The 18,492-nt window shown below is 37.5% G+C and overlaps 1 protein-coding gene across 3 annotated transcripts in view; it reads left to right on the forward strand.

The window, feature by feature from the left end:
- Positions 1 to 16,887, forward strand: part of MID1 (midline 1) — a 152,945-nt gene extending 136,058 nt beyond the window's left edge. For all 3 annotated transcript variants that reach the window (XM_074907293.1, XM_074907302.1, XM_074907311.1), the window contains 4 exons: positions 245 to 388; positions 9,204 to 9,365; positions 11,590 to 11,797; positions 13,310 to 16,887. In XM_074907293.1, coding sequence (XP_074763394.1) covers positions 245 to 388; positions 9,204 to 9,365; positions 11,590 to 11,797; positions 13,310 to 13,658 — 863 coding nt within the window. In that variant the 3' untranslated portion in view covers positions 13,659 to 16,887. The remainder of the gene's footprint in view (positions 1 to 244; positions 389 to 9,203; positions 9,366 to 11,589; positions 11,798 to 13,309) is intronic.
- The last annotated feature ends 1,605 nt before the right edge of the window (positions 16,888 to 18,492 follow it).

The following is an 18,492-nucleotide window of genomic DNA, read 5'->3' on the forward strand; positions in this document are numbered from 1 at the left end:
AGCTACTCTAATATAAAATACTTTCAAAATCTGGAGTTTCTAGGTGGTTATATTGATAGTAAGAATTCCTTTACAACAATTTATTGATAATCAAAGTTACTACTCGAATTAGCAAAAAGTTGTTAAAAGGTCTGTTGGATGATATAGCTACAAACTCACACATCAGATGCAACCCCTAATCTCAGGTGAGAGGGGAAATATTTTACTGATTGTGTCAGTAAGCCTCCTCTGTTGTATCTCACAGCTCCCAACCCACCCACCATTCGAGAAGAGCTCTGTACAGCTTCTTATGATACCATTACTGTCCACTGGACATCAGATGATGAATTCAGTGTCGTCTCTTACGAGCTGCAGTACACCATCTTCACCGGACAAGCTAATGTTGTTAGTAAGTATAAACCTTCTCTTTACTATTTCTGTTTCCTTATGATTTCTTTGTAAACCAAGTGCCTTTAAATATATATGTACTCATATGTCAAGAACAGAAAGCAAAAATATTTTCTAGGAAGATTTAAAGCTAAAATCCAATCCAATAATGATTTCAAAATGATCTAAAATTTATAATTAATTCAATTAAAATTTCTTGTGTCTTTTCTGGGAGTGACATGTAGTGAGGGCTTTTCAAGACTAAACCCAGCACATATCCCCAAAGGCACAAGTATTGTCCTGGTTAACAGGTCTTGTTTCTTGTGTCCTGAATCCTTTATTGCAGATGTAGCAGGGACAAAGACCTCAGTTCCATTGTCTGAGGTAGTCAGGCACTTGGGAGCCTGTGTTGAACTGGTCATTATTTAGAACTGAAGTCCTGTTGTCATTTAGATAACCTTGACAACTGGACCTTTGTCAGAAATACAGATGAAGTCCTTCCCTCTGATTTTTACTGTCTTCAAGGCTACAAAGTATAGGTGTCAGTATACTGAAGGTTAAGGCAGCAAGCAGCAGCGCAAAAACAATTAATATGATAACTTTGTTGAACTTATGATTACATTAACAATAATTGGTTTATATTGTATTATAGCACATTTTTTATTAAATACACCCTCTGTTTTGAATCTGTGGTTTTCTTTAATGAACAAACTTACTGATTATTTCTTCGATTATTTTCTTGTTAAATAACTATTCCTCTGAGAAAAAAATATTTTCAAATCTTTGGCCAGGAAGTCAACACTTCTGGGTTCAGTGCATAGTGATCACTGACTATGAAATTGGAGAAGTCATTTAACTTCTTCCTTCCCCATATGTTTAATGAGAATACCACTAGCTGACACATATTTGCTTTATGAAACAAGGATTCTGAAATGAACCAAATCAATCAAAAGGTAGAGTTTGTTGAGTCAACATGAATTTAAATTGGGAACTCATTGCCACAGAGCATTGTTGTGTTTTCGAATTCAAGGGATGACTGGACAGATCATGCTAAAAGAATCCACTGAGAAGAAAGAAGTGCAGAGACTTCTTTCTGTCTCAGGAAGTCCCAGAGCTGTAAGATGTTGAGGCCTGGGAGAGTGTGGTGAGAAATGATTGTGCTTTCCCTGTTCCTTAACACCCTCCTGTGCTCTTGCTTTTGTCAACCATCAGATACCCCAGCCACACAATGAGTTAGGTAGGCTTAGTTTTGATCCAGTGCAGAAGTGTATTTCTTCTTACAAAATTTGTTGAGATACTTTGATGAAAGTCAGAGCTGTGGACATGTTTACAAGCTTTATGTCAGTGGAAAAATGGTACGGTCTATGCCAAATTTCAGTACTGAGCCAAATGCTTGTACTGACACTTTTGTTGCTGCATGCACATCATTTTCTCCATCACCAAACTGGAGTTAGTTTTCCAAGCCATCTGAAAGGATATCTGAAGATTCATGTGCTGGCTTTTTAACATCATTTTTAAGTAGCATACTGTGAATATATTATGGTATTCAAGACTGACTAAAAAATAAGGTGGACTACTGAAAAATTGATGAGTGTTTTGCCAAAACCTCCATTTAGCATTTCACTTAACAGCCTAATTTTGGACAATGCAGTGTAAAATTTAAGACTGCTGGAAAGACCGAGTAAACTTCAACACATGCTCCTACATCTGAGCAAGCTGGATAACAAAAAAGTCTAATAGTAATTTGGAGCAAAGTAGATAAGGAAGGAAAAGATTCCCTGATTAATATTATTAAGCAGACAGGACTTCTTAATGATAACACAGTACATTGCTTGCTTCCTAACCCATTTTTGTCTGTGGCTTTATGCTAGAAGTCTTTATGCAAGTCAGTTATTGGCACTATGTGTGAAGAGGGCAGCAGAAAGGTGTATCGTTTCCACATCTTTGTGATGTGGGGTTTTATTCTTTGCTGACTAGGGAATAAATAACAAGTTATTTAATTTTTAGGCTGTATTGTAGGTTTCCAGTGTGGAGGTGAAAGCTTTGATCTGTGAAACATGTATCAATTAGTCTGCTTTCAGAGATGCAGATTTTGGGGTATATCATGAAGTGCTCAGTGCGCAGTCTGAACTGTCATGGTATCCCTTTGCAAAAATGCTATCATTAAAAGTTTGAAGATAAGACAAATGAACACTGTAAGATACTGTGTTTACAAAATGCTCTGAAGAACTGAAATGACGGTAGAAAGAAATGTAAAACTGGGTCTTTTTCTTTTTCCTTTTCTTTTTCCTTTTTCTTTTTTTTCTTTTTCTTTTTCTTTTTCTTTTTCTTTTTCTTTTTCTTTTTCTTTTTCTTTTTCTTTTTCTTTTTCTTTTTCTTTTTCTTTTTCTTTTTCTTTTTCTTTTTCTTTTTCTTTTTCTTTTTCTTTTTTTTCTTTTTCTCTTTCTTTTTCTTTTTCTTTTTCTTTTTCTTTTTCTTTTTTTCTTTTTTCTTTTTTCTTTTTCTGTTTTATTGTCTTTGTCTTTGTCTTATTCTTTTAATGCAGATAGCTCTTACACAAATATCCTGGTTATTAATTTAAATTTAAATGAAAGCTGTGTTAACCCATCACATGCATATACATGTGGAAGGGTTTTCTAAATGTTGTAAAGCTTTTTTTTAATCTCATTATTTAATGTAGACTTGAACACCTCCAATGGAGATGTTCCCACCAAATCTAACTGCTACAAATCTACCCAGGTTTCTAACACGTGAGGCTCTCCCAGTTCATTCCAACGTCCACTGGTAATGGAGATTTGTCCACGAACCTCCTGATTTTACTTAGAACACTACTTGGATGTTTCTTCACTTTGTTGGATTATATTCTTTGTCCTGCAGAAGGGTCTAATATCCCAACTTCTATAAATTACTTTCCAAGATTGTCCCTAAAATATTGGAGTGTACCTTAGTACTGTGGTTGAACACAGAGTGCTATTTTCACTGTAAATGTATTAGCAGACACTGCACTGCAGCTTTCATATTTTGATGAACTGAAGCTAGGTGATTGGGGTTTTTTTAAACCCCATTTTAATGGAACAGATTTTGGATTATCATGAGTTTTTTTCTATTTATGACATTTGCATGCTGTTGCACATAACTATTTTTAAATTTATTTCTCTGTCACATGCCAAAAAGTTGCCATTGGTATTGTGTGTTGCCTCTAGCAGATAATGTAAACAGGTTCATAGATTGTCTACAGTTCTGTGTTTTTTTAGCTATGAATTAGTCATGAGGGAGTAGCTGGAGTACTGCATTAAACCAACATGCTTTTTTCCCCTGAGACAATAGGAATCACTTTGCATACATACCCACCTACCGTGCTAATGGAGGCTGTTATTTTGGAATCCATTTCTTAAAACCACATAGCCAGACTGACTGTACTTTCCACTCCCCAGTACATTTCCCCCACCAGAGGCATATATCATTCAGACATTGCTAAGAATTCAGTAACAAAAACAAGCAGTGCTATGTTTTTCTAGTGTATTTTGTATCCAACATAATCAACTATATTCTTTTTTATTAACTGAAAAATTGGGGAGTTAACATTTGATGGAAAAGGTCCAAATAGAGTATTTCATTTTGAATCCTATTTCTTACAGGAAAGATTATTTCCAAATGTGGCCAAACCGCTTGGCTATTAAATGCTTGGCAGCCCTATTCTGTGCATAAGAGCAATAGAGAACTTTAAATTAAGCAGGCTTTTACTAAAGCAGTTGTTCTCAGAGTTATACCATTCGCACATTTGCATTTCTGAGAGGCAGCTAATCACCTGCAATCTGAATATTGTAAAGGCTTTTAAAATTACTTTGTCACTAGCTAGCTAACATGCATTATAATTTCATTATGCCATTTCAATAAATTTTCAAGTATCTATTGAGTATGCATTTTTTAACATCATGGATTTCCTTTAGTATGCTTAGGAAGGTTAAAATTTAAACACACAGTTTTTTATGAGCTGTGATATAAGATGTCTTCAAGAAAAACACATATTCAAGACAAAAAGCAGTAAATAATTATCTCTTTCCTGGTAAATAAAATTTAGGTTAGTTAGTTTCATCAGCTAAATACCAAAAAATCACTGTATTAAGGATACAGAATACTGTAAGAACCATTTCAGTGTTACAGTTACTCTTCCTATGAGATAGGATAAAATTATATTGAAGGATCTAAACCAATTAGGAGCCCCAGATTCCATGAAAAAAAACAGTGAATTTATGATTCACCAGTTATTTTTTGAATAGTCTAGCTTTTGTCTGTTTCTGGAAATTTTAATTTATTAAAAACCAATTCCCTACAATCTTCAGATTGCTACGGAGGATTTTAGTGAGTATCTTTTAATGACACAAAAGAAAATCTGGGATAAAACCAAGAAAACTTCTGCCTCTTGAAAAGGATGAAAAGAGTGTATTTCTTAAAAAAAAAATGTGATGGGTTTTGCAGAAATCCTGCATATATTATTTTCTTTGATGTGAGAATACAGAGTGGGGGTAGAGAGCTATCTGTTACCTTTGCCTACTGTATTTGTTCTACCAAGTTGAATAGGTAATAGTCTATTAAAATAAAACATTTTAAAATAATTAAAATACTCAAGAGATTAAATAACTTTCCCATGACTTTTGTGCTCCTCTTCAGTTTTCAAGAAGATATATTTCATAAAAATCTACCAGTGTAAATTTAAAGAGGATTTACACCTTGGGATTTTTCCCATCTGTTTTTTAAAGTGCATCAACAGCCAACACCAGGGAAACAGCTTTACAAATTATTACCTCCAGACTATGAGAAACTTACTTTGAAAAGTCACACATCCTGTACGGACATCACTGTGCTCACTGCACCATTCCAGGATGTAATTTAAATTCTCTACATTTTTGTAGGCCACAGTTTTAAAATACATTGTTTTACCACCTGCATAACCCTGTAAAAAGCCCTGGGTTTTTGAAACAAGAAACCTGAATGTAGGAGTGGATTAGGAGTGGGTACAATAGGAAACCCTTTAGCTCCTGCTGCTGCACCAGTGAGGAGAAGATGTGTGCTTTTCCATTTTACCTGCTGCCACCGGCAGGGATCTGAGAGGACAAACGCTACCTCTGGATGTCCAGTTACCAGGCTGCTTGCTCATTTTCCTGAGCGTTTTAAATCATCTTCTTGTGTATTCAGAGAAGAAGGGCTGTCCTGACAGGGCATAACTGGAGACAAATTCTTTTGATGCAGTAACAAAATATTCTTTCACACCTAAAAGCTTAACTTGGCTGCCACTAGTTACTATTCTGTGTTTTGAAGGATTTTGGACTTGGACTTTGAAACCATCAAAACTTCATTCACAAGATTTTTGAATCAAAGTTCAATTTAAAGCCTGTTATCAAATAGCTCACAGTCAGAAAGCACATGGACACTGAGCCCCTTGGTGCATAGGCAAGAGCTGAGATTGTTGGGACAGCAAGCTTTGTTGAGCAAAGTAACTTAAGTCAGTCACTGCACATCCAGCATTTATTGTACACTGGTAGTTTGAGATGCCTAAGATCGGAAGGACAAAAAAAAACCAAACCAAGGTGTCTTACATCATCAAAGAGGATAGAGCCTTTGCCTAGAGCATGAGTCAGGACAAAAGGATGATTCCCAACTCTCTCTGTTGACTCATCAGAGTTTAGGTTAGGTAAAGTCCTAACACAGGAACTCTGCTCTTTGTTGAAGGTCAGGTGGGATGAATGTACACCTACCTGTGAGTGTTTTGACATTAACCCCAGTAGCAGAAGCCAAGATGCAGCAATACCTAAAATTACTGTGGCTCTGCCTTCTATATAGAAATCTAAATTAACCATTAACTGGTTTGTTTAATAATATAATTAATTATTTACTCTGTGTAGCTATTTACAGACTAGTGAGTATTGGGTATATATAAATCCACATACATGGGAGGAGAGGATAGACTGGAGAGGGGACTCGTAGCAATGCAACTTTACCTTTGTAGTCCTTCATATACCTATTTAGATCCAAATTTTATACTTCATTAAGAAGCAATCAGCCTCTGGAGGGTATCATAAAAAAGCGTAATGCAAGCCTGAAAAATGTGCCCTTTAGAGAGTTGCAGTGACTAATGCAAATCTAGTTTCAAGAAGGTTTAGCAGAAATCTGGGCATTTCTGTGTCTGTGTAAGGGTTTGTTTATATATGGCCTATGTATACCATAGAGCTTTGCTTTTAAATTATGGTTATGGAAGGAGAAGACACTTCCAGGACCATTATCTGGATCCATCCCGCTTACTGTCTTATATTATTTGGATACCCCATCAGAGGCATCTGAGTTAAGGATTCCTTGGTCATCCTGGAATCCCTCTAAATCCAGTGCTTCATTTTGTTTTATTTTAACTTAGCACTTATTTAGCAACCGCACCTATAAGTCAGGGTAAGTCATGGTCTCAATGCAAAATCAGCATGGTAGTTCAGCTACAGAACAAGTGTGCCTTTACTCTAGTAGATGTGGCAAATTTTTACTGGGAAAAGATGAGGATTCTTCAGAGCAGTCAGTGAAATATTTTATGCCAGGAAACTGCTGCTTTTATTTCCTTTCTTCCTCTTAGGAAACCCATTCACACCCAGCCTAAAAAAATAAATACCTTTCAGTATGTATGGTTCAGTGAAAGAATAGGTGGACTGATGTTGTTATAAGCACTTTACTACAAGTGCTAGGCACAACTGAGATTTTCATGGGATATAACACTGGGTTCTTTTTTTTCAGGAGATAGACAGATGATTATGTGATCTAGTTTTTCAATAGTCTTGAGAAAAACTGCTGCAATGTTGCTTTTCTTTGCTGCTTCTATTCACATATAGCAAATTGTTTAATCCCTTGCAGCTGATATTTAGGGAGGCTTCATGTGGCCAGGATGCTTGCTGGTTGGAGCATAAGGAACATACTACAATTCTTTTTTTCCCACTTCACACCAGGAACTGCAACAGAGAAATGTTCTTATTCTGGTAAATTATGGTCCAAAGGCCACAACCCACGTGAGTTCAGCCGCAGACTTAGACTTCCAGACTTCAAATCAGAGTGGTGGGGGGTTAAACTCACCTCATTTTAGATACCTGAAGTTATTACTCACCTGCGCTAGGTCACCTAGGCTTCCTCTGTGGCCGAGAAAAGATAGGCACTTGTGGTAGGATGTTCATACCTGGGGAAGAGAAAGAAATTATTCACTGATTTCTGCCTCTCCTCAGAGTCCAGAAAAATGGGTTAATCCTTGCAGCTCTTCATGATATGATGAGGTGATGTGCGTCCCACCTGAAACTGTGCCTCAGTTGCCCATTTTCACAGCATGATGAATAGCTGCCTGCCTCTCAAGGATATTATGTAATATAAGAGAACTTTCAGAAAAAAGCTACATAATTCTTAGATGAAAATTTGGGGTTTAAGTTCTATTTCTAGTGATCTTTTGTTATAAAAAATCTGTCCCAAATTAGCAAGGAATCTCCCAGTATGGTTATGAATTGTCTCCGAGTCTGTAAACCTGCATCACAGGTCTTTTTCTTTCAAATTTTGTGTCCAGTAGCCTATTAGTTTTTGCTTTATAGAAAGGTTTTTATATTGTCTAATATGCAGAGCTGAAACAACTACTTTCTAAAAGATTCTCTTTACTAGTACTTACTGGTTTGCTGGTAAAACATGAGTTAAGAGCTAAAAGCTGTTTTTTCAATAGCACAATAGGTTTCATAACATGTTCTGTGCCCAGTAAGGCAGAGATCAAGAAGTCTATCAGATTCCTAATCCACTCAAGCATGTTTCTTTTAAATTTTCCAGCCTTACATATGCACACACATACATACACTTCCATCTGCATGTATATTTTTCTAACTGTATAAGATATAAAAATATTGTGAATATATATACACTTCATGAATGTTAAATTTATTATTTATGTAAACATTTATAATAAGAGAGCTATCAGACTGGGGATCCATTAGTCCAAGAGCTGTTCAAAATGTACAGTAATATGGGTGATTGACTGCCACTGCAGTTACATCACAGTAGGAAAAATTTATGTAGATGAATACCTTCCTTTTAGTGGAGTATTTTCCTGTTTTGAAGATGATATTGCCCCTCCCTTATTTTACTTACTTTCTACATATTATACTTCTGTGGTAGGCATCAAATGTACACAAAAAAGTTTGTAACTGGAAAATTATCCAGCTCTTCCCAAGATGACGTATAACCACGAGAATATAAATTTTAAAATTTCATCCATTACATTTACTGGCTTAGATTACATCCTGGCAAAGTCTAGAGTGTAAGAGACAAAGCTTGCTGTGAAGCCCATGCTCTGCCCTCTTTGGCCTCCCATGATTTGCCTCAGGTCCTGAAGAATGCATATTTGGAGACTGTCAGCAAAGGTGCCTCCCCATTCCTCCTGGCTTTACCGCTTACGTTAGTTTTCTGAGGCTTAAACTGAGTTAATTAATCCAAACAGTAGATTGATGGGATCTCCATAATCCTTTAGTTCTTAAGCAATAAAGAATTCCTTGTGCTGGGATATGAAAAATCTGAGCGCTTGTGTCTGAATCTTTTCTTAAATGCCCTTTTTTTATGGTTGACTTCACTTAGCAAGAACTTAAATGGTACCTTGACTGAGAGCTGATGAAATGAGTTAGTGGCATTAAGTAGTGACTCAGTAAATGTACCAACACTTTAAAAGGTACAGAAGCAAAATTTATATTGGTCTTTGGGTGCTTGGGAGTGTTCTAAATGTTCCTCTCTTACAAAGTGTTCAGTATGTTATGACTGATGTGCTCTCTTTGAAATTGCAGGTTTATGCAACTCAGCCGACAGCTGGATGATTGTTCCCAATATCAAACAAAACCACTACACAGTGCACGGTTTACAGAGTGGCACTAAGTACATCTTCATTGTTAAGGCCATTAATCAAGCAGGCAGCAGAAGCAGCGAGCCCGGCAAGCTCAAGACAAACAGTGAGTAACGTGAGATCCAGCACACATGCATTCTTCTCCTTTTTTGTCTTCCTATTTAGTTTTGATCTTTGGAAGATACAAGAGCACAGAGCAGTTTAACTTGTTTAAAGTGGTTCCCACAATGAAAGCCACTTATTTAACTTGATTCAGGATTGCCAGAGTCTTCAGTAGTGAAGAAATCGCTTTTTTTTGAGAGATGCATCTGTAGTCTGGTCACTGGAAATATCATTTGGGAACAGAGCCATCACATGTGAAATGATTGAAAATATTATTTTGGGGTTTTGTTTCAATGTCCCTTCTATTCTTTCTCCTCTACAAAGCAAAAGCTTTTCTTATGTTTCAGAAAAACCCACTTTAATTTTGTGTAGTATTCATCAATTTAATTTAAGCTAGGTTAATTTTATTTTCCAAAATGATGTCTTTCTCAGGACACTAGAAAACTTCTCAACTTCATCTCCCTCAATTTTCTATGGAGTTCAATGAGGTGGTAGAGTAGTCAGACATCCCACTTCAAAAAAAAAGCCAATGGTTACACAAATTATTAACAGATGTAGTATAGAAATTTTAAGACTGGTTTTCAGCCTTTTTCCTCTTGCATCCCAGCCAATCCCTCAGTCGTGTAGTTATCACGAGCAGCTCTGAGTACAGGAAAGGGAACCCTGGGATTTGTGCACCTTCTGAAACTTGCTTATTGTAGGAGACGGTGCTCGAAGAGGGGCAATACTGAATGTTGTAAGAAGGAGGCTGCAGGGAGTGGCACATGCATGTTTCGGATCTTCTCCTTTCTGCTATTAACCTAGCTTGCAATTCCATGTAAAAGCTTCTCATATAATCCCCACATCTGCTACCAAGAATCTGCATATTGTTGAACCTGGTAACCAACAAGCAAATATGTAACCAGAGGACCCCACCTGGAAATGGCAATCCTTTATCCTTTTGTCTGTTTGTGATCCAGTGTGGCACAAAAGCAATCTCTCGGCTGACTGTGAGAAAGAACGTGGCCAGATACAATTCAGTACAGAGAAAGACATCCTTCAGATACTGCTTCAGCAGCGCAAAAGCTGCTAACTAGTTAGAGAGGCAGGCCATTGGTATTTTAATGCTATCAAGCGGTAGGAAAAAGCAGGTAAAATGTGCCCCAAAATACTTTCCAACGGGTTTGATTTATACTTGGTCATAATACATAACTAAATACATGTTGCAAAAGTAGATAACTGACCGATTTGCATCTTATTTGAAGTACAGGTGTGAGTGCCTCACACAGACCTCATGGAAGCACTCATTTCTATTTTCTGTGTATGTCATCAAATCTTCTGCTTACATTTTTTACCCTTGATATGAAAGACAGTAAGAAGGGGAAGGAGCTTTGCTGGATGACTTGTGGAGTCATACTTTCCTAGTTGACTCCTGTTGGAGGTAAATGATCATTTGGCTTTGTGACACAATGAGCAAGCCTGTCAGAATTGTGGTGAGCTTTCTATATGTACAAGGTTCAGTTTACCAAAAAGCTTCCTGTTATTGTCTTCAAACCTCATGCTACAGCCGAAGATACTTGCCAAGAGCAACAGACTTAGTAATGTTTTTACACCACGTTATTTGGACCGAGTTACAGTTCACTTCCTTCTTTTTAATGCACAGTGTCCAGCATGACATGGGCATCCTTCAACAGTGATCCTGAATTGTTGACTGTGCTTGTTATAAATAAAGCTGTGAGTGAAAAACAGACAAGGCTAGTGCTTCTTATTTTCAAACTAATTTTGTGGAATTTGAAATCATACTTTTTTTTAGTAATGATGAAGATGTTATTACGGACCTTTATCCCTAGAGAATTAATAGAATGCAATTTATTCTAAATCTAATATGCTATGAAAAAAGCAACCCCCAGACCTTTATTAGCATGTATATTGGTTTCAATTACATGCAAGAATTAGAGTATTCAGGTTACCTCTAGTTCAGAGATAATGGGCATGATGATTATGCAGCGCTCTTTTCAGGGATTATTGACACGGGGAAGTTAGTGCACAATGAGATTGACAGTAAACTGACAATGCAAATTAGCTATTGCAAGGAGCAGAATAGGTTCATCTATCTGAAGAACACTTCAGAGGAGGAGATTAATATGGTTATGCAATCTTGTGGGCTTCTTAGAAGCTCGGTAATCCACTCTCCTTTTCAAAATCAAAGCCAAACCATTCTTCTGCCATCTTTGTCTATGCATCTCTAGGTCAGCCATTTAAACTGGACCCCAAATCTGCTCACAGAAAATTGAAAGTGTCTCATGATAACCTGACAGTCGAACGTGATGAAACATCCTCCAAAAAGAGTCACACACCAGAGCGATTCACAAGCCAAGGGAGCTATGGAGTAGCTGGCAACGTGTTTATTGACAGCGGGCGGCATTACTGGGAAGTGGTTATAAGCGGGAGTACGTGGTATGTATATAAAAATATATGTGAAAACAACAGTAATTCACACTGTTCAGATCCTGGCACAATTTATCTGGTAGAGACCAGTTGCAGAGGCATGTGGAACAGTAGAAGAGCAGGACAATCTTATACTTTCACACAGTTTGTCAGATTATTTTCTCAGTCTCCAGCACTTTCGGACTCTGGAGCTAAATCTGCCAGATTTCCATCTAGCAACCTTCACAGGACTTTTACCCCATGACTTGGGATGGTTGTTTTTTGAATCCACATACAGTATGTTTTAAGATTTTGGAGAGGTAAGAAATTTTCATCTTGTTTACACACAGAGCAAACTTTGTAAGTGTGATAATTTCTTTACTAAACATGCAAGATGTTAGCATCCTTCAGTAAGAAAAAAAAATAAACATGAGGACAGTTTGATGATCCAGTTTCACAGGGGTGGAATTCAGATTTGCTTCTGGGGTGGGGGTACGGAGCAGCAGAGCTATAGGTCTGTGCCCCAGAGTATGAAGCAAGGGGCAGGAAGTGGAGGATGATCCTGAATGATCCTCTGTGTCATACAGGGGTGGATTTTAGGGGCCCTTTAGTCAGTGGAAGAGATGCCTTCCTTTGGGATTCAAAGGCAACAATGATGATGGAATTTAACGGAGTGGAAAAATCAGTAAGGTCTTCAGGTATGCCCACTGTCTCAGACAAGAAAAATGCTATTTGCCTGTGCCAACACTAGGGAATGGAAATAGAGTAATTTATGGCACATTAATCTCTGTTGGTTAAAAGCCCAACAAATACTGCAGTGTCTCTAGAACATGAGGAACTTTTACATTTCTGTTATATATGAGAAATCAAGTATTTGCCCTCAGTGTCCATTAATGATAACATTTCCACAATCCTTTTACCCTGCACATCTTGCTATAAATTATAGTTTGGAGAGCAATGTCTTCGTCTACACTGCTTCACTTGACTCAAAACACAGTCCCAGAAATGCGCATTTGAATCTAAAAACCACACCAACATCTGGCAAAACATATTTGGGAATGGCAGAATTATTTTTTTTAATGTGTACTTTGATGTTTACTCTTGTATTCTTTCTTCTGGGCCATATATTAAAGGAGCAAGGAGAGATCAGATTAGCTGACAGATAGCAGTGTATTTTAAAATCAATTAATTCCTCTGTATTTGTCTGTTTGGAAGTGATTTAAACTCTTGAGTTGCTGATTACTCAACAATCTTCCTTTTGAATACCAGAGGCAAGTGCTCCAAAAAATTACCATAGCAGCCAAACTACAAACAATACAAGGGACAATAAAGTCTCCCTGAGCTCTCAGACCCAAAAGAGAGATGGGAAAAAACATTAATTAAGCCTGTGCAGATGTTGTGGTGAAACGTTGCTCAAGTAGAATTTAACCAGAAGAAGAGTCTGAGGCGTTCCAGTGAGTCCTCTGGGCTAACATTTGACTTTACTGAGAGCCAAGCATGGCAGGAAGCGTTTGTTTCCTTGAGTTGTTTTTTGTTTTGCAGGTATGCCATTGGTATTTCCTACAAGTCAGCACCAAAGCACGAGTGGATCGGGAAGAATTCTGCCTCCTGGGTGCTTTGCCGCTGCAATAACGCGTGGGTGGTGCGGCACAACAGCAAAGAAATCCCCATCGAGCCCGCACCTCACCTCCGGCGGGTCGGGATTTTGCTGGACTATGACAACGGTTCCCTTGCTTTTTACGATGCTTTGAACTCCCTACACCTTTACACTTTTGACATTACATTTGGGCAGCCTGTGTGCCCCACGTTCACTGTGTGGAATAAGTGTTTGACCATTATAACTGGCTTGCCTATCCCTGACCACCTAGACTCCTCCGAGCAGCTTGCGTGACTGCTAAAAGCCAAAAGGTAGGATGACGTGTCTTCCCAAGGTGGCCAGGCAGCTGCCTGTAGGAGCTTGCCCAGAGCTGGTGGACTGTGTGGCCACCCAGCCATCTCTGCTGAATCCAGCCAGAACTGAAAAGGGGAGAATATCTCTTTTCTGTGTACTTTGTATGGAATGACAAGAAGTGGCTTTAATAATATCTTAGAACTTTCTTTTGCAGTTGGTTTTGGTTGGTTGGTTTTGTATTTAGTCTCTTACAGGAAGATTTATAAATTATTTATAAAACAAAAAAAAAGAAGAAAAAAAAAAAAGGAAGGGAAAGCCTGGTTTGGACACCTGGAAAATGACTTACTTGTTTTGCACATTGATGGTCCTATTAATTAAAGTTTCATCAGCCCTTTGCATCATTTTATTTTATAGTGGATAAAAGCAGGAAATTGGAAGGATGAAAACTGCGGAGTGGACAAGTCAGTATACTGCAGGTTTTACTCGTGTCAATATCGGCGCTCTCATTACCAGTCTTATTGAGTGCGAGATCTTCTAGTTTCTTCTTTGTACATGGAAGTGTGCAGACCGAAAAGAACAAAAACAAACAAGTGAAGAAGTGGAGCTAGCCAACACAGCAAAAGAAGAAAGTTTCATTTACTTCTGTTCACAGGGCAGTGCTGTCTCTGTTCATAAAAAATGTGTGGAATATCTCCTAGAAATGTGAGTGGATAAATCATCTGGTGTTTTATTTTACTGATGGCAACATTCCCATCTACTAGTGCTTCACCTTCATCTTTGGGAAACACTGTAGAATCACCGAGGATGTGAAAGACTGATACCATCTCTGAGAATCAGCAACACTGGAGGAGAGCAGCCAATCCAAGGTCTGACTGTAGACTAATTTGATAAAGCACGACATCATTTAAGGATTGATTGTAATAGAAGATGTCATGGTTCTGATGGTAGATATGTGAATGCTTATTGCTGATTTTACAAGGTTCAACATAGCAAGCCCAGCCAACAACTCAGAAGTGAGACATGTGCCACTTTACCATTGATTTTAAATTAAATACAAATGTTTCATTGTTATACACTATGTGGTCTCTATAACAAAACAAGGAAATCTGTTTTACATGTGCTGTATAGAGAAACACTGCAGCTGGAGTTTGCTTAGAGCTATCATTGTCCTGGATTATTTGGGAAGGCACAGTTCTCTTTGTGAATGAGGAGGAAATAGCAAGTTTTCAGCAGCAATAGGAATCTGTATGTGCAGGCCCTACATTCATCCTGGTGTTGGTGGATGAGCTTCAGTGAAGGCAATAGAGGTTGTACCTACTTTATCTCAAAGCTGAATCAGGTGCATTTTTTTTTTTTCTCTTTTCCTTCTACAAAATAGAAGCCCTTTGTAATTACTACAGTGCTTATGTATAACAGATCATTTTGGGAGATGATGAGGCATATGACATCTTTAAAAGAACGGTTTTCCTACAGTGTTCAGTTGTTACTATGCAAGTGGTGAAAATCTGCTTGTGTAGAAAAAGGGTAAATTGAATATCAGCTTTATGAAAAGATTTGCTCAGTAATTTACAACTATGCTTTAGGTGTCTTTTGAAAATGATGCCTTAATGCACTTTGTTCACTAATGGGTCCAAAATAAAATAGTCCCAAGCTCAGTTTCAGATTTTTTAAATACTGGCTGTCCAGATACAAATCTGTACTACAGTTTGCCTTATGATCAAGATGAGGAATACATACATGCCTGTTTGGTTTCTTCCATTTTTTAATAGAAGATAAATGTCTATCCATGTTCCTTTGATTTCTCTTTACATGCTCTTCTAACTGCTGAATTAAACAGAGAAACGTCTGGCAGTACGTTGCTGGTACCATGGCTTTCAGCTGTGGCAGCATCCCATGGTTCATAGGCAGGAGCCACTGATCTTTCCAGAGTTGACACAAATAAGGGAAAATGTGTACATATAGTGAACTGCAGTGTTTATCATAGTGTCTTTAATAATCAAGAAATGTATACCCTCAAAAATGAGAAAGTAAATAAATCCCCAAACATTACACTTCATAATTGAGCACAATGTTACTGATACAGTCTGATCTACATTGCCCAGATGATCTGGCCTGGGATGTTTGGGAGGTAGCCACGATGGCACAAGAATTATTATAATGAGTTGACAGGAGATGACTGATGCAAAGCAGTGATAAAGAGACGCAGGAGGAAAGTAGTTTTAATCTAGGATTATTGCCAAGTTTCTGCCTAAAACAAAAGGGGTGTACTACCAAAGTACACGTAGCAAGGCTGTGTATCTTCTCTTTTGCCAGAAATATTAAATCTAGAAGCTGATTTCGGTAGTGGACAAGCTGAAAACACTGTTCAGTGTTTGGCCATACAATGTTGGCAGAGATTGAACTGGATGGAAGTAATACCATGAATTTGGAAAGATCCCAAATGATCTCACATATTTTCATTGTAAAGATAGACCGTGAGTCTAAAGACAGATCATGGTTTTGGCCAATGGAAAAAGAATGGTTGTTATCTACAGATCTTGCTGTATCATTTTTATTTTAACACAGAATACTTCATTTGGAGCCAAGTCACATTTCTCCAGTGGACTATTAATTCAGTCTGTACTCTTTATGCATATATGTTTGTGTATATATGTACAGATATGTATGAGTACACACACACCAGTATATGCACAAATATAGTGTGTAATTTGTGTATATTCATACATACATATATACATACGCAAACTGACAGTAATTAGTCAGGTGTTCCTCTTTTGCTTGTTTCTTGAACAATTTCATATTCTGTATGACTATGAGGAAACAAGTTTGCTATGAATGATCGTCTTCTGGACATTTTTTAACAAACAAAATCTGTTTATTTTACAGTACTTGATCCAATGCCTCATTAATCAATAAAAACATTGATTTGAAAATGTAGCTTCTGTGGTCTGTGGCATTTTGCATGGTCCATAGTAATCAGTTGAAATCTGGGGGAAGGGTAATCCTCATGTAAAAATAAAACATGGTACTTTAATGTAGCGTGCAGTCTTAGGTGAGGGATTTTCCCTGACATTTGAAAGTTTTGTGACTAGGAATGAGGTAGCATTGTATAATGCTGTGTTTAACAAAGTCAGATTTTTGAGGAATTTGCTGTGATGCAAGCAATGAATGTAGTAGATAAAGTCTGTGTTGATATAATGATTGTTTCAAAGGTGTATTTAAAACCCAAGTTGGGATTCAGCAGAGTTAGAGCAAACTATAGCACAATATCTTTAGAAGACAGTAGCATCAGCTCAGAGTATTAAACTTGAGGTAATGGAACAGTGGGAGAATTTTTTCTCCCTGAGAACAGATAAGTTTTTCCATGTGTTAGGCTCCCATGTATTAATACATGTTTAATGGGGGAAAAATAATTCAAGAATGGCGTGTATGTCATAAATCATTTAGTAGACTGTCTCTGGCCCATTGTAGTTTCCCACTGTTGGCTTTCAGAGAGCAAAAACTTTGCTGCATTTTCTGCCATGAGTTTATTCTTTGTCTGGTTTGGGTATCCCATTTCTCAATGGCTCAGCGAAGAGACCCCCACTGAGCAGTGGATCCCAAGGGTAGGAAGCATAAAAATCCTCAGATGTGGGTACACTGTGAAAAGATGGAAATCTGTGCAAGTACAGGTGAAAACACATGTATGTTCGTCATTATATTAGCAATAGTAAGTCACTAAAGAGCACTGTGCATCATCAGTTTTAATCCTGCATCTTAATTGCAAAGACTATATTCTTTCCATTTTGGAAAATGCAACAGGATGCTATTGACAGCACAAATTAAAGTGTCAGCTCTTTAGCCAGTTCATTTTGAGATGGACAGCATTTATAATGCTATGAAGAACTGTTGACTGTGGGAGATTTCATTAAACTATTATTTGACATCAAACACTGTATAAGTATTTTTCTTAATTATTCTGATAAAGCAAATGTCTAGTAGTTCCCAGATTCTCCTTTTAGTTACAGCAGCACAAATTCCAGATAACCTCATGCAACAAACAAGGTGAGAATTGCTAGTGGCTCTTTACCTGTATCACCAAAACTGAGGCTGTTCATTTTAATTGGAAACACTGTCTTCATTTCTGGTTTAGGAGTAAAGAAGTGTTGGACCCACACAGAAAGTACACACTATGCCGTTTCAGTACCTGGCCAGGGCACACCTGGCCTGAAGGCCATCGGTGAGGCAGCTTTGGGAAGCTAGTGATAAATTAAAAACACGCACAGGTTGCTTATGTAGTAATGTACTGGCCATGTTCTTGTAACACTATCTCTAATGTCTTTTCACATACTGATCTTTCTAGTAGTGGAAGTGTGTATTAAGATATAGGAATGTAATATGCAGTATTTTTCTGTGTTACTGGTTTGGTTGCTTGTTTAGAAATTAGTTCAGTGTTCTGAACTTCAGCCTTAATTCTGCACATGGAGGAAAGCCCACTCCCAAGTACTGATGGTGAGTGTTCTAGATTATGCTAGCTATTTGTTTTAATTGTGCTTTCTGAAGTGAAAGAAACTCTCTTTGCATTTTAACCTGTGATTTAGCACTTGATTTTCATATTAAAAAATGAAGAGACTGAAGAGCAATGATTTTAATAATGCTTCAGTGTGGATGAGACTCTTGGTTTGGACTGTGAGGCTTAAGGCATCTGTGTACATAAATCTCTGTGCCAGGATAGACTGATTTGTCATTTGTCTGAGAGTTGAACAGTACGAGTGCAAGTGTTTTATTCTGAGGTAGACTTTTGCATTAACTCCACTCGGAGTGAAATATTCTGGTTTTTTAATTTTTAAAAATT

The sequence above is a fragment of the Athene noctua genome, chromosome 1 (genome assembly GCF_965140245.1).
Source record: "Athene noctua chromosome 1, bAthNoc1.hap1.1, whole genome shotgun sequence".
NCBI lineage: Eukaryota > Metazoa > Chordata > Aves > Strigiformes > Strigidae > Athene > Athene noctua.